The 15,198-nt window shown below is 39.4% G+C and overlaps 1 protein-coding gene across 8 annotated transcripts in view; it reads left to right on the top strand.

The window, feature by feature from the left end:
• MYLK (myosin light chain kinase) overlaps positions 1-15,198 on the top strand; it is a 209,729-nt gene that overhangs the window by 171,588 nt on the left and 22,943 nt on the right. For all 8 annotated transcript variants that reach the window (XM_072040779.1, XM_072040780.1, XM_038182232.2 and 5 more), the window contains 4 exons: positions 7,102-7,404; positions 11,040-11,078; positions 11,177-11,270; positions 12,120-12,323. In XM_072040779.1, coding sequence (XP_071896880.1) covers positions 7,102-7,404; positions 11,040-11,078; positions 11,177-11,270; positions 12,120-12,323 — 640 coding nt within the window. The remainder of the gene's footprint in view (positions 1-7,101; positions 7,405-11,039; positions 11,079-11,176; positions 11,271-12,119; positions 12,324-15,198) is intronic.

Raw genomic sequence — 15,198 nt, 5'->3', positions numbered from 1 at the left:
GTTTACATCTAGGGTCTGAGAATGCAGTGAATTTCCTAAGAATATGTGGGTGGACTTGGCCTCTAACCTTTAGCCTTTTAAATTCCTTTGGATTGCTGAAGGACTTTTGTTACCAGTTTTCTGGTTAAAGGGCAACTAGACTGACAGTTGAGGAAGAGATGTCTTATCTTACTGTTTTTGTTTCTGTTGTTGCAGTTCAAGAGTGCTGTGACCCGCACTGTCAGTCTCCCCTCCAATGTTTGGTGGCCAAACTCTGCAGCCACATCAAAACTAACTTATCACAGCAAGATAACAATGTATAGAGGAAAAACAGCTTACATTGCCTTATCCATCAGTGCTGGCACGCTGATGCAGCTTTATTCCTGGAAGGCCCATCTAGTTTCAATGTCATTTCAGCTAAGAGATATTACAGTAGAACTCTCTGCATAGATATTTTTCCTCATAGTTGCCTTCACCTTTCTTCTGGTGAAGAAAAGGAAATATCATGGCAGTATTTCTCACAACAAACTTCCTGTATTTTACCTGCTGTTAAATGCCAGGAATGTCTTACTTTCTAGAGGAATAATTCATTGTGACTCCAGTTCTGCACATGAACACAGTGTTCCTAGGACCTAAACTGACACCATCAGGGACTTGGAATCAGCTTACAGTCTCACCAGGACAAGTCCTAAAACTTACTCTGCCTTTCAGGGGACAGGTATCAGAGATCTAATTCAACTAGTTATCAAACCAGTTGCCTAACATGTAGCACATGAGTAATCCGAATAGCTTGTTGATTCAGGCACAGGAACAGATGGTTTAGGAAAAGGGCTCCTGAGAATGCATTATATATTTGTTTGTTCCATTAGGCCTGTGGCAGAAGGAGATGTTCTTGTGCTGAGGGCATATGCGTAGGAGTGGTGAGATCTGGTTTCATTCCCAGTTCCATTCTCCTGTGTGTCCTTGGGCAAGGTCATTTTACTCTTTTATGCCTCAGTTACCCCACTGGCAAAGGGGGAAAAACAGCAAAAAGTGGTGCTGTGGGCCTTCAGTGTTCATGAGCTATTTTACCCGCAGGTCACAAAAATGCAGATCTTAAACAACAGTTTTATGTCAGCGTTGTGGGGAGGGATCATACTTTGAGGAGGCTAGCATGAGTCTGCTGTGTGTATTAAAAGGGACGGCTGGATTTCAAACTCTGCCAGAGCTGCAGGTGTGGAAGTCCCCTGAGCTAACTAACCTTGGCCATGTTGTCCTTGGCTCCCGCTGGGGAGGCTGCTTCATTAGCAGAAAAATTCTGTTCATTTCATCTTCACTTGTGTTGTTTTGAGGGAGAGTGCATGCATTATTTTTCTACTTTAATTTTATGCTAAACCTATGGTGCAGTAACACCCAGAAGGGTGTTAGTGGGTGTACAGGGGTGCAAAGGGGTAATAATCTACTTACGGCACTCCTGTCCCTTGGGGAAAAAAAAAAAAAAAAAAAAAAAAAAAAAAAAAAAAAAAAAAGAGAGAGAGAAAAAGAAAAAAGAAAAAAAAAAGCCGCAGGGCATAGGTTTCTGAACACAGCGGAGAGGTCTGCCATGACCCTAAGCCCTGTCAGCAATAATGCAGGGTTCAGTTATGGCCTTTTATGGTTTCGCTTCTCTCCTGCTGATGAATTTCAAATGAAGGCTTTGCCAGTGCTGTCGGCATGGACAGTGTTCAACTGGCTTTTGCAGCATATTAAATACCTTCTCTGGCTAAACAGCCCGTGGGATGGAATTAAATTGTTTCTTTCTGTCTGTTCTTTATCTGGCAGACAAATATCACAATAGCTAATAATAGTGTTAAACAGTAATACGATAACTGGATTTAGAAAGAAATCAAACCAATTTTGAGAACAGATATAGACAACTATTTCAGAGAGGTTGCTTCAGTGCTGTCTCTCTTGCTAAAATAACTTTTTATTTTTCAGGGGTGATGGTTATATAGTTCTGTTTTCAGAGGCTTTCTACTGAAACAGCATTGCTGCTTAAAGCACTGCCAGAGCCTTGCAAGCTCTGAATGTGCAGCAAAGCCTTGGAGCCTTGCTTTGGCTCAGGCTGACCATCCCATCAAGTAGCAGAACGATTGCTGTTTCCCTGTGCTCTGAGTTAGATAAGGAGAATGCTGCCTTTTTTGGTCTCCTGGAATGGTGCTTGTGTTCTGCAGACTCTGTAAACTGAGCAGTACTGAGAGGCCAATAACGTCTGCATAGCACAGTTTCAGATTTTGTGGGAGTCCTGCATGAACTGGGGTTTGCTACCTACGCAGGAGAGAAAGTCCCTTATCAGGAGGAATTTGGGGTTACAGACCACTGAAAAAGGCAAGGACCTCAAGACAGATCTGTTTCATAAATAAGATTGATTAAATATCGTGCGTGCTTATGCTTTACGCTTCTCAGAGTGTACAAATAAAAATTAATTAAAGGTTACTCCAGGGTGTGTATCAAAAACTGTTTACCAAAATATCTCTGATAATTTGTCTGAGGAGGGAGTGCAGCTGAATTCAATTTGAGTAAACAAGAAGTGCATGTTTCAATCCTGGTATGGCCTTAAATGTGGCTTATACATTTCATGCGAGTCCAGCTCATGACTTTACCATCTGCCCTAATGAAAGTATGTCACAAAAAATAAACTGCAACCTGACCTCCCTGGTCTGGGGTAGCAGTAATTTATGTCTCCATTTGTTGGGAAGTACCTTCTTTCCTAATCTGTGCCAAGTTTGCTGGAGCACAAAGGGAGAAAAGCAGTCGAGTCCTCTTTCACATCACCTCCTCTCCTCTTACTCCCCTATGCTTGGTGAATAGCAGTACATGGAGCAGCTGCTGCTCCTTCCCCTGTGCCATTAGTGTCAGTGGCTTTACGCAGTCTCTGTGCTGCTGTGCAGAATAGTCCCTAGGGCAGGCTGGAGGCCAAGTTAGCTGATTGCCCGTCTCCTTTGCCTGCAGCTGGGCTTTGTGAGCCACCTCATTCCTAAAGAGATTACCTATGGAGCTTTGTGCTCGAGTCCCCCTTAGCATTTAGCTGTCCAACCTGCAACTATGTTTTTAGCCTTTGCAGTTATACTATTAGGCAAATAAGGTGATCATGCATCCTAGTAAAAGAGGTATAAGTACTGCCTACTACCAAATGGGGTGGAGCTTGTAGGATTCTGGGCAAATTCAGTAGGACTTTATGGACACAGACAATTTGACCAGGACAATCTAGAATATCATAAAGCATAGCTAAAAATTTATTTTGGTGTTATAGTCATTCTGTCAATTAGTCAAGACTGAAATACCCTGGTTTTGTATAGATAAGACATCTTATGGTAGAGAACATATATGTTTTCTTTTGCTGCATCCAGTAGCGAAGCTGAAATTAGAGACTGACATTGAAAATGAATTGTTCCCCCTACCATTATAGTCCTATGGAAATGTTCACCAGGAGCAGTGTATCTTGGAATGCACTCACTTCCTTGTAGATCATATTTTGGCTTGTGGCTATGGTTTGGTATGGGACAGCAAGAACAAAATTGTGGTCCAGTGAAGTTATGTAAAATCCTTGAAATATATACCTAAGTGTGAAGTACGTGATTGTAAAAGACTGCACATGATATACAACTGAAGATGGGCAGCTCAAGGACGTGAATGATATGCTAAACACTAAAACAGAAGGACAAAATAGAGAACTGTGCTGTAACTTCCGCACCCCTCCTCAACCCACTGGATATTTTTATTGGAAGCAGTTAATTGTGCTGATAGAGATTTCATATTCCAGAAGGGAATGTAGTTTGGCAAGATGTCCTAGCTTTCAATACAGACAGATGAATAAAGGGTAACCTTTAAAATCCCCATGGAATAAACTATTGAGAAACAAAACAGACACATGGAGAGACCATCTGTAAATTCTCTGAATGTGCAGAGCTGTAAAATACCATCCAGTCTGATATCAAATAATTTCTAAGCGTGGTAAAATGCTATATACACATCTGTCATATGAAGAAAGAGCAAAGATTAAGCTTTCTTTCTTGTTTATGATCTTCCATAGCAGCTACTACCCCAGTATTTATACATTGAGCAGATCTGTAAGCAGCAGCACTTGGTAGGCTTCAAACAAAAATGTGCATATTTCATATTTCTGGCTTGAGCAAGTCAGGGTTGCAGGGTTGCAGATTCACTTATTTTCTACTGAAAAAAAAAAAAATGTAGAAATATTCTCAAGACTTGCAGATATTAGACTAAAGTCATGTAGCATTTTCTTGACAGCTAATCAGCTAATGTACCATTGGCTGTGAATGTTTTCTCTCTAGTGAGCACATACCTTAAAAGCCTTGCTTTATGTAAGCTATGCTGGTCTAAAGGGTTGCCATTATCCAGGTGAGTCACGGAAAGTTTAGGCAACTGTTAAAGCATGCCCAGAGTTTCATTTGGAAAGAGTAGAGTGCTAAAAGTCAGCGAAGAAGTCACTGTATTCTCATGTCCCGCTGTGCTCTGCAAAGACTGAAGCACGAGTTCTTTTCTCCTTCACATTAAAATTCAGTGTATAGCTCTAGTCAGAAGCTGTCAGATGTATGGATTTCTGTAACCTCGCCTTCCCTCTGAAATGAGGGTTTTAGTATTAGAGCAAGCTACTTTTTCTTTTTTTAAAATAAACCCACAGTGCCCACATTTAGCTGTGTGCATGGCAGATGTCAGAGAATCTGGACTAGTTTGGCAAATCTGAACAGATGCCTCTGGAGTGTGATAGACTACTGGCTTAGCTTTTTCTTCAAAGTATTTTCCCCTTGCTATCAGCAACTGCTCTTTTCTGTTTGGATTTAGGATAAGTCAGCTGTTACTTGTCCAAGTGCTTATATGTGCATCCTGAGATGATGCAATGATGATTATATAGGAGGAAAGTATGACACACAGCTAAATATTCTTCTGAATAGATTTTGAAGAGGACAGAGGCAATATAATTCCCCATGAGGCCTCAATGCATAATAATTTGTAGTGAAAAGAAGTTGGCTGTCATTGCTACTTGACTGAAAACATATAACGCATGTGTGCATGTAAATGGTTCCCTGGAGCCTGGTGCAGTATTGCACAAGGGTGGTGAAATTGTGAGTGATGTGAGCACTGACCTCTCACTTCTTGCCACCCCAAGGAGTCTGGGGCAGGACTACTGCTCTTCAGGCACCAGGAGCCTGAGATTATATTCTTATCTTTGCTATAATCTTTCTTTTTAATCTTGGACCTCTTTTTAATCTTTAAATTTAATTTAAATTTAAATTTCTCTTTTTAAATTTATCTGTTATTCAGTCCATGATACCTAAACCACAAATTTATGCTTGTTAGTAGTCCCTTTTATTTTGCCAGAGAATGAGACCGGTAAAAAGTGACAACTAGGAAGGGCACTAAGCCATTTCAGAGGTTAAGGACACCTATTTTGTTTAACAAAAGATGTACAGTATAATGATGACTCCTAGTGGAATGGAGTTTTAAGTGTTGCCAAATTGAATGCAGATAAACCCACGCTCTGGCAGCCTATCTCTTCTGCCTGGGCATTCTCACATTGAAGGCAGCAACAAACCCTTGGTGCTCATCTCTCTTCCTCCCTCCCAGTCTTTTCCCTCATACTTAAAACTTTTATTCATACAACTCCTAACATGTTTAAGTTGGTGAGGAGGTGGCTATTCAATGACAAGTGCAAATGAGTTTTCTCACTAGAAAGAGATGGCACAGTTCCAGATGGTGAGCAGTCTTGATCCTACCCCACTTTCCCCCTTTATGACTAAAACCACGACAGTCAGAAGAAGAGGTCTCTCTGTCCAAGAACTAAAGTTGGGCTTCTGGCAAACTGTGGCCACTTCTGTCTGCTAAGTAGTTTTCCAAGGGATGATAATTTCAGTCTGGAGAGACAACTCATACAGTAAGGCTTTGATCAAAGTCCATAGCAGTTTTCACCAACTTTTAGATGTTTTTATTGCTCAAAAAGTTGCCAAACCAGCCAAAACTACAGCCACTCTGCCTTTCTTAAGGAAAAAGTGATAACATCCATTATCAGTTTTAACCAGCAAAAGGGGACAGAATTTTATCAGTCGGCATCTATTGCAACTGCTGTAGTATCTCACACTTGCTATCCCTTTATTTTCATCTTCTCTTATTTTATTCCATCCTGTGCTTTCTCATTCAGCCTTTGACCACTAGTTCACCCAGATCAACATCATCATTATTTTGTAGGTTTTTCTAGATTAATTCTGAGAGGATTATTCCCAGGGAAGACATTTAGTTCACTTTAAAGTCTTTAAAAGTGCTTAACTTCATAATTCTTTTTTTAATCAGTTATTTTTTTTAGAAGCCAGCATTCTTCTGTCTTAGAAGGACATTCATTTCAGTAACTAGTCAATGATTAAACTTAATTTTGAAAAAGTGATATAACTTCAAGGCTTCTGTATTGTGTCAGACATTTGTATAGTTGGTTGCTCATCTACACACCAGGTTCTGATGATACTGGCTCGTTTTTATTTTTTTTATTTTTTTTAACCAAAAAGTGCACCAGGCTTCCAAAATCTGCTCACATAAAACTCAAGATCTATGTTTCTATGTCAACAATCTGGTTAGGATGTCTCTGATACCCAGGTATAGTTGGATAAGTGGTGCGTAGAGGCTATGAAATGTTAACAGGGGCCTTGAATTATGGAAGCAGATGAAGGGAACTGGGGGAATAGTGTCACAGCTATGATGACTGTCAGAGGGTAACCCTCCAAGGAGGTTCATCAAGGAGAGGTTTGCACTACTGTGGGAGATTTGATTTCAGTACTTGCCAGCATAGTTGTGACTGGTTTTAGTCTCAGTGGTTTCTGTAACGATAGCTGTGAAGGGCATTAGGCTTCAGAACAGCTTAGCAGGATGTCCAAAGACTGAACAGCCCATGCTGAGGCCCATGTGGGATTGGCATCTGTGTTTGCTAATTCAGGTATGTCTGCAGCTGTTTTCTTACTCCACTACAAACCTGCGAAGCAGAGCAATAGCATGGAAGGAAAACGGTTGTTAGCTAGGGCCAGTAATACCTTAACAGAAGTCCTACCTCTTACGCTCCCGATTTCATCTAGTGTGCTTTGCATCTGTTTTTTGCAGATAAACCAGACCCACCTGCTGGAACACCTTGTGCATCAGACATCCGGAGTTCCTCCCTCACTCTTTCATGGTATGGCTCCTCTTACGATGGTGGAAGTGCAGTGCAGTCCTACACCGTGGAGATCTGGAACTCAGTGGATAACAAATGGACAGACCTCACTACCTGCCGCAGCACGTCGTTCAATGTGCAGGACCTGCAGGCTGACCGGGAGTACAAATTCCGCGTGCGAGCTGCTAATGTGTATGGCATCAGCGAGCCCAGTCAAGAATCCGAGCTGGTCAAAGTTGGAGAGAAACAAGAAGGTTAGTTTTTAAGAGAAACATCAAGGTTTAATTAAATCATATCATAACAGTTTCCCAGTGGGGTCAGGCTGCTTTACCACGCTCCTTCACGTGTGCTTCTGTGCAATGAATGCTTCAGCTGGCTGTAAGCACACTTAAGTCCCTTTGTAGCTTCATGTGGGTGTCTGTGCTTATGTTTTGCATGCATCAGTTGTGGAAACATGGCTTCAGGAATCCCTAAAACCCACCTTGTGAAAGCAACCTGTAACTTGACTTCTGGCTTGCTCTGTGCATGCTGACTGGCTGTCATTCAGCACATAGGTAAAGGGAGATAAAACATTTAACATATAAGTTACCCATTCAGACGTTGCCCAACTGGGAAATTATGTTTGGTGGCTTACCTGAAACATACTGGGGAATTCATTACAGTTTATACTGGACACACTATGGAAAAACAAGCCAAAAAACACTATCCCAAATTTGCTGTTGGAAAAAGCAAACGAGCTTGCTGCCAGCCAAGCACTGAATACACAGCAGAAACTTAATTAGCCTCTCAGACCTAGATATGATTTCTGTGCTTCAAATCCCAGCATGGTAAACCACCTCAGTCCTGTTGCCCCTAATACACTTGATCTTGTGAATTTGTGACTTGTATCCTGCTTAGCACGTTGGGTTTGCAGCATTGTATGGATGCTAGAAATATTTTTTTTAGAGTTTTTGATTCCTGTTGCAATGCATGTAAAATACTTCTCAGTATGTTTTTCCTCCTGTTGTCTACTTAACATCTTCTCAAATAGGCTAATGGGAAGAATTGGAACATTTTAGAAATTATTGTAAATTGTTACAAATGTTTTAAACACACACACAAAATCAACATTATTTTTTTACAATGTATTTTGAATGCAGATTTTTTGTGCACATCCACATCTACCTATTGTGCAAGGATCACTTTGATATTCCTACCACACTGAGAACCCCAGAACCAAATTTTCAGCACCAAAATTATGTATTTTGCTATGTTTTCTGTCTTTGGAGAGTGGACTGTGTGTTGTGTCTCTCCCTCCTTATCTTTATATGCAGAGCTTTAGAGTTTTAAATGTTTCACATAATCCTTGTGATGTTATCTTTCATTGCCATAGCAAGACAAAATGCTAGCAAAGTGGCGCAGCATCACAAAGCTGTGTAAGCTTCTCAACAGTCATTTCCCAGCAAAAGGGAATCATACTCCAAGTGTTTTAAATATTTAGAAACTGTAAATCAAAATGCAACTTGTCTTCAAGGGGGGGGAAATAACGTTAAGAGTAGCAATAAAATTTAAAGAAAGCTAGACGGTATTGGCTTTTCGTAATAGAATTCCCTGTGTTTGAATGCCCTCTTTCTTTAGTTGCAGGATGAACACCTTCTAGAGCTGGGGACCTGACCTGTTCCTAGATTTGCTTTTCCTAGGGCAAGCGCTACTTGTACTGGACTAAAGCAAACAAGCTATTTTTCTTTTTAAGTCTGACAGTTTTCTTACACAGATTTAACACAAAGAGTCTATAGAACAAATCAATCATTGTGATACAAATTTTGACAATCAAAAAGTTTCTTTGGGTGAAAAGAAAATGCATTTTGTGTGCAGGAGAGTGGGTTGTCTTTGTGCTCTCAGTTCCAGGACTTCTAGCTTTCTGTTCTTAATACTGCAGCTAGCGTGAAGAAAGGGCAAGTCATATAAAGTGTGATTTTTCAAGTGTGTGAGTGTAGCTGGTGCCTTAATTGAAGACAGTGGAAAATGCATGTGTTCAGCACTTCTGAAAGTCAGGACATTAAACCGTCATCTATGTAAACACTTAGCTGAGTAGCGGGGGATTTTCCATTACTGCCAGGAAGAGTGATTACTGATTTTCTTACTGAGGTGGCCGTTACATATCAGCAATCTCAATCTCAATAAAATTCTAGCAGAGAAAGGCAAGGGTAACTTTTCAATGTGAATTTCTAAAAAACAGCTACTAAAACAAGGTAGTAAATCACAACAAATTAAAGAAGACATTGCCATGTTTGAGGAAATCTTTTTACCATTAATGCACTTCTGAGAAAGGTTTTAGCACAGCTATGCAGAGCTTACAGGGCTGAGATATATTCTATTTATTTAATTTAGGCTTCCAGTTATGAACCAAAATGTTTCGAGTTCATGTCTTCAGTATAGTGTCGCTGCAGAACAAGGAACTGACTTCTTTGTCTGTCTAATCGCCGTTTGGCAGACCTTAACTACTGGCAGCGTGGCTGGGATCAGCTCCCTTAGGCAGCCCTTAAAAGGGGAGGAAAATGTGATGTGCTCCCTGCAAGTGTGGTTTCTAGCTGAGGAAGATCTGAGGACAGCTACGCCTGCATGGGGAGGGCTCGCTTCCCTCCCTGCTCTTCTGGTAAATGACTGCAAAGCAGCGAGTCTCTTCTGGGACATACAAGGGTTGCAAATCCTGCAGAAAGAGAGGAGGACTTTAGTAACAGATTATATTTACTTGATTGGCTTTGCTACCAGAATGCATATGCAGGATTATGTCTTGAATATGAAAAGGTGATGCCTGCATCAGATCAGTTCTCTGCGCTCCCTTCACTCTTCTTTCTATTGTTTTATTGTCCACTACTGCACTTAACTCTATCCTCTAAGGCAAATAATGGTGTCCAGAGTAATGTGTCAGTGTTTGATAACATGAATTGGTTGACACAGTGGGGATAAATCATTCGATTAGGCTTGCACTCCATGATGACAAAGTACAGCTTTGGCAGCTACAGGGAAAATTGTACAGGTCCCCGTGAAACTGCCTTTGCAGTTGCTCAAATTACTGGTCATAGCCAGAGGTCTTAGGAGTAAATCCAAACAGTGTAAGTAATATATAGTGACATTCCAGCTACCACCCCTTTGCCTCATACCTGCAGGCAACATAGGGAATAACACACAAACTGGTGCTACAAACAGTTCATTCACGTGAGAATAAAAAATTAAAATCAGAACACTCAGGCCAGCTTCCACTCTGTCTTGTGTCATGGGGCTTGCTTACACCTCTGCATGCCTTTGAATATTCCTGCAGAATTGAGTCTCCATTTGGACATCCTTGCTTTCAAAGTTCAGCCATGCTCAGAAAGGTGTACACTCTCCAAATTTTCTAGTCATCTTGAGTCTGAAAAATGTGTCTCTATGCTTTGCAGGAAATCTTTTCATCTCTGAGCATGCTTTACTTTTAGGTTTGCAATAGCAAAAATGCATCAAAAAGCCAGAAAAGGATTTGTCACTGAACCAGAAGTGGAGCTATTTATTTTAATATTTTTAATTTATTTTCTATTCCATTAAGGTATTCCTAAAGCAATTTATTAGATGATTTTGAATTGATTCAGTATGCTCATGTTTCTACCAGGGAGGTAAAATAGCCAAGCACTGCAAAACACATGAACTAGATTTATCTAGAAACGGTGACTGGAGTTTGACTATGTAGTTATTAGACATGAAAAAGTGGTGAAGAGATTTTAATTGTGGAGTTAATACACAAAATCCCTGACTGGTTTTGCTGCTTAGCCATAAGGGTCTACCAGTTACCCATGTTACTGTGAATAATTTGACTGCTTTATGGTAGTACAATATCCTATTTAATGCATTATTCATGTCTTCATTTTCTTTACAGAAGAACTTAAAGAGGAGGAAGCGGAGCTATCTGATGATGGTAAGAATTTCATATTTTAATAAGGAAAAACTAAAAGCTGTGATTTTATTTCATGTTCTATGGAGGTTTTAATCATGCTCCTCACTCCTTATTTGTAGAAGGGAAAGAAACAGAGATTGAATATCGGACAGTTACTATCAACACTGAACAAAAAGTTTCAGATGTCTATAATATTGAAGAAAGACTGGGATCGTAAGTACTATATTGTGCTTTTAAAGACGTATTGCTTTCCAGGCTACTAGGAAATTACAAGACTAGAAAAAAAAATAATAAAGAAAGAAAGAAAAAAGAGGAACATGCTGCGAACTTGCATTTCCATTATATCCATTAGTGGTTACAAGATTATCCTGCCCACAGGCTAAAATCTCTGTTGACAGTGGCTATAATCCCAAGCGCATTAATAGTATTGCTCAGAGAAGGTCAGCGATTAGCCTGGCTGTTTCTCACTGCTCAAACTCGTGGTTGTGTGAATTGCATGCCATGATAATCTTTGAGCAATTTGTGCTGCTGGTGGTGCTGAAGGGCAGAGGATCACGTACAGTTCTCTTAACAGAGCTGGCATTTATCCTTCTGGTGGATAAGTGTGTCATAGAGGTGCAATTGTACATATACAGTGAAGTGAATTGAAAGTATTGAAGACTATCATTCAGGTTCTGATTTCATCTACATCTAAATCTGACATTTCACCTCAAACTTGAGATGTTTCCTACCTTCTGCTTCTGCATAGGTGTATGGCCTATGGAAAACTGTATGCAGTCAAACTTGAGTCGCATGAATTAAAGACTGCTAGGTGTTCTTTTTTTGAACCCTCTTGTATAAAAGATGTTAATTGTAAAATTGGGGTCATCAATAATAAATATGGTAGTCATCAAAATTGCTTGCAGATTACTCTTCACAAAATCAGTGCAGAACAGTACTTGATATGATGATTTTTTAATTTCAGATAGGTGTGGTTGCACCGGCATATTTAGTAAAATTTTGCTAGTCTTTGTGGACCATGCATTGTAAAAACATTTTATGGAAATAGATGTATGTTTTCAGGGGCAAATTTGGACAAGTCTTTAGGCTTGTTGAAAAGAAGAATGGAAAAGTGTGGGCAGGAAAATTTTTCAAAGCATATTCTGCAAAGGAAAAAGAAAACATAAGGGATGAAATCAGCATCATGAACTGTCTACATCATCCAAAACTCGTCCAATGTGTAGATGCCTTTGAAGAAAAAGCCAACATCGTTATGGTCTTGGAAATGTAAGTATAAAACAAATCACGCTAACAAACCTAATAAAATTGGAAATAATTGTGCATACAAAATAGCAACTTACCTAGATATGGGTGACTGACAGACACTTCAGAGTCTGCAGGGTTTCACACCTTGTAAGTTTTTCCAGTCATTCATCCAAGCTGTTTAAACTGTGCAAGTAAATCTGTGATGTCTTTCTTTAAAATCAGTGTCAATGTGTTGCAGACTTCATTATTTCATTTGGTTTTTAATCTAGTAAGTGTGGTGCTTTTCTGCAGCTCACTCTTCTATTGCCAATTTGAGAGGGGAGGAAAAAAAGTTAGTTGTAATTTGGCTTGTTTTTAGAACCAAAAAATTGCTTAGGGAGGACAAAAAACATTTTTCTTTAAGTTCTAAACAGATATTGAATAAGCTTGTGTCAAATTTCACCTAAACACTAACCAGTTATCTCTTGCAAAGAACTGAATATGGATGAATAACAGACTGTAGAGAAGAAAGATATACTTGCAAATGCAAACCTTAAAGCTATATTACAACAAAATAGTTGAATTTCTATGAAAAACGCACCCAGGGAAATTTATAGTATCCAAGAGGTATTGGCAACACTTTGTTCACATCAAGGGCAATATCCAGTTTTTATATTTTTAAGAGACCTTAAAAAGGGATTAGTCTGATGAGTTTTTCCTGCAACAACATAAACGCTCTGATTGTAAAACAATTTTTAGTAATGGAAATCCATCTAAGAAATATTCACAGGTCAGCACAGTGAATGCTTCAAATTTAGACCAGGAGATGCAGAAAGATGGTTTACATTGTAACCCATTTGTATTTTTGTTTTCCAAATTTGTATTTCAAAATTGTAAATTTTTTTTCCATATTCATATTTTTTTTGTTTTGTTTTGTTTTTTGTTTGTTTTTTGTTTGTTTGTTTATTTGTTTGTTTTTAAATAATCTAGTTAAACATGTCTTGATCTGCCCTTAATATCAAGCCAGATTCTGTGTCAAGGTCCAGGTGTCGCAGTTGTAGAAGGGGGTTTCTCATCTCCCTAAAAGTCATTACACTCTTTATCACAAGATTTACAATTGAGTAAAGCTGGATTTGAAGACAGCCTAGGTTGCTTTCATATACTTGCTGAGTAAGATAACAATACCTATCTTCACCTCACAAAAACTGCTTTGGGCTATTAACTCCACAACACTGTGGGAAGGAGAAGAAAAGCGCCTTAAGCAGTGCTATAAAGCATCTCACGGGGCTGGAACTTAGGCATTGAAGATAGATTTTTTTTTTTTCTTCAGAAAAAGAGAAAGTTGAGAGCATGTTCATAAACTAAAATTCATTATAAGAAAAGTATCTGCACACTGAGGAGTGGAAAGTAGTGGTCAGACTTCAGAAACACTAAGAATGAGCGTGCATGACCAACGTGATGTTTGCATCATGCATAATGCACCTGCTTAGTGTGAATCCCATACTTGTGGCAGTAGCAGCTGGAAAGAAAAGGAAATCCTGATCTGTGCTGATGTGGTTTCCCAAAAAGTTACATCAGCCACTGTGCTGCTGCCACATCTAGACAGCTGCACTTTCATGCACTGTCTGCTACAAGGAGAAGCTGTTTTTTTCTGGCTGGAACTGCTGAACGAGAAATAGGTTGTTAAGAGCCAAAGAGACTTTATCTATTATCTTGCTTTCTTGGCATTTGTCTAGATTATGTGAAAGCTGCTATTGCACTGGCATATTTCAGAGACTGAAATGCCGTTATACAACCTTGGTACTTACATGCAAGACGGTGCTTTTATTTTTAGATTCAGAAGTTGAACGAGCTGATGATGGTAAGGGAAGGGAGCCCTACTTAGCTTGGAATTGAAAGCTGGCAGACCTAATGGAAAACGAGGAAATGTATAAAGAGGTTTGAATATCATAGGGCTTTACACTCCATTAGTTCCCCTCTGCAAACAAAGGGTGTTTATTAAAAATATATATACACAAAAATACAAACAAACTTAAAGTAGTTTTGCTAACCAGTCTAATTAGGATGTGATTTTGGTGGCTACACTGGGTTTTGAAACCCCACATGGAAATTTCCATAGCTTTAAGAGCCATAGGAGGAGGAGCAGGCAGGCAATAGCCATCAGTCCCTGCTCTGGAGCAGGTCTGGGCAGTGAGATGCTTCTGTGACACCTTCGTGTCAGATGGTTTGGTGGCCTCTGCACTGTCACTGTTCCCAGGTGACAGTCACAGCATGGCAACTGCACCAGTATTGTTTAGAAAGGCTCCAATGGACCACTTCTGTTTCAACTATTAAGCTAATATTTCTTTGCATGTCAGGGAAGTTGTTGCAAGTACTTTCAAAAATTCTTCATATCAAAGCTATTCTGTTTGTTCCTACCAGAGTCTATAAATAAGCAGATTTCAAATAAATCAAGCTCATCTGCCATTAGTCCTCTGCTAAACTAGATGTTAGCAGTGACTGGAATTTAGCAGTTACTCAGAGTGGAGCTTTTGACAAGGAGCACCTTTGGATTTTTCTTCCTGATATTAATCCTGAATTTTTCATTTTAATTTTATTCCTATGTCTTTCTTACAAGCTTTTAAACTTTGCCCAGCAATTCCTCTCTCGTTTTACAATTTGTCATGCCACTATTTTGCATCGTTTGATTTTATATGTAATAATTTATTTTATTTTTTTTCTGCTCATTCATTTTAAATTAAATGCAATAGTGATTCAATCATTTGATGTGCTCTTCCCTGAAAACCTTCTTATCTACTACCATTTGTTAGAAGTCGGGGCAAATCTCAGGCATTTCCTTTGCAGATATAATACAGGATCTGTTCCAAAATAAGTATCTCAGTGGAAAAGGAGCTTAAAAAACAGTAGCACGTTGTGA

Source organism: Anas platyrhynchos, chromosome 7 (assembly GCF_047663525.1).
Source record: "Anas platyrhynchos isolate ZD024472 breed Pekin duck chromosome 7, IASCAAS_PekinDuck_T2T, whole genome shotgun sequence".
Classification (NCBI taxonomy): Eukaryota; Metazoa; Chordata; class Aves; order Anseriformes; family Anatidae; genus Anas; species Anas platyrhynchos.
Note: the sequence above shows the minus strand (reverse complement) of the source record. Positions and strands in the feature narration are given on the sequence as shown.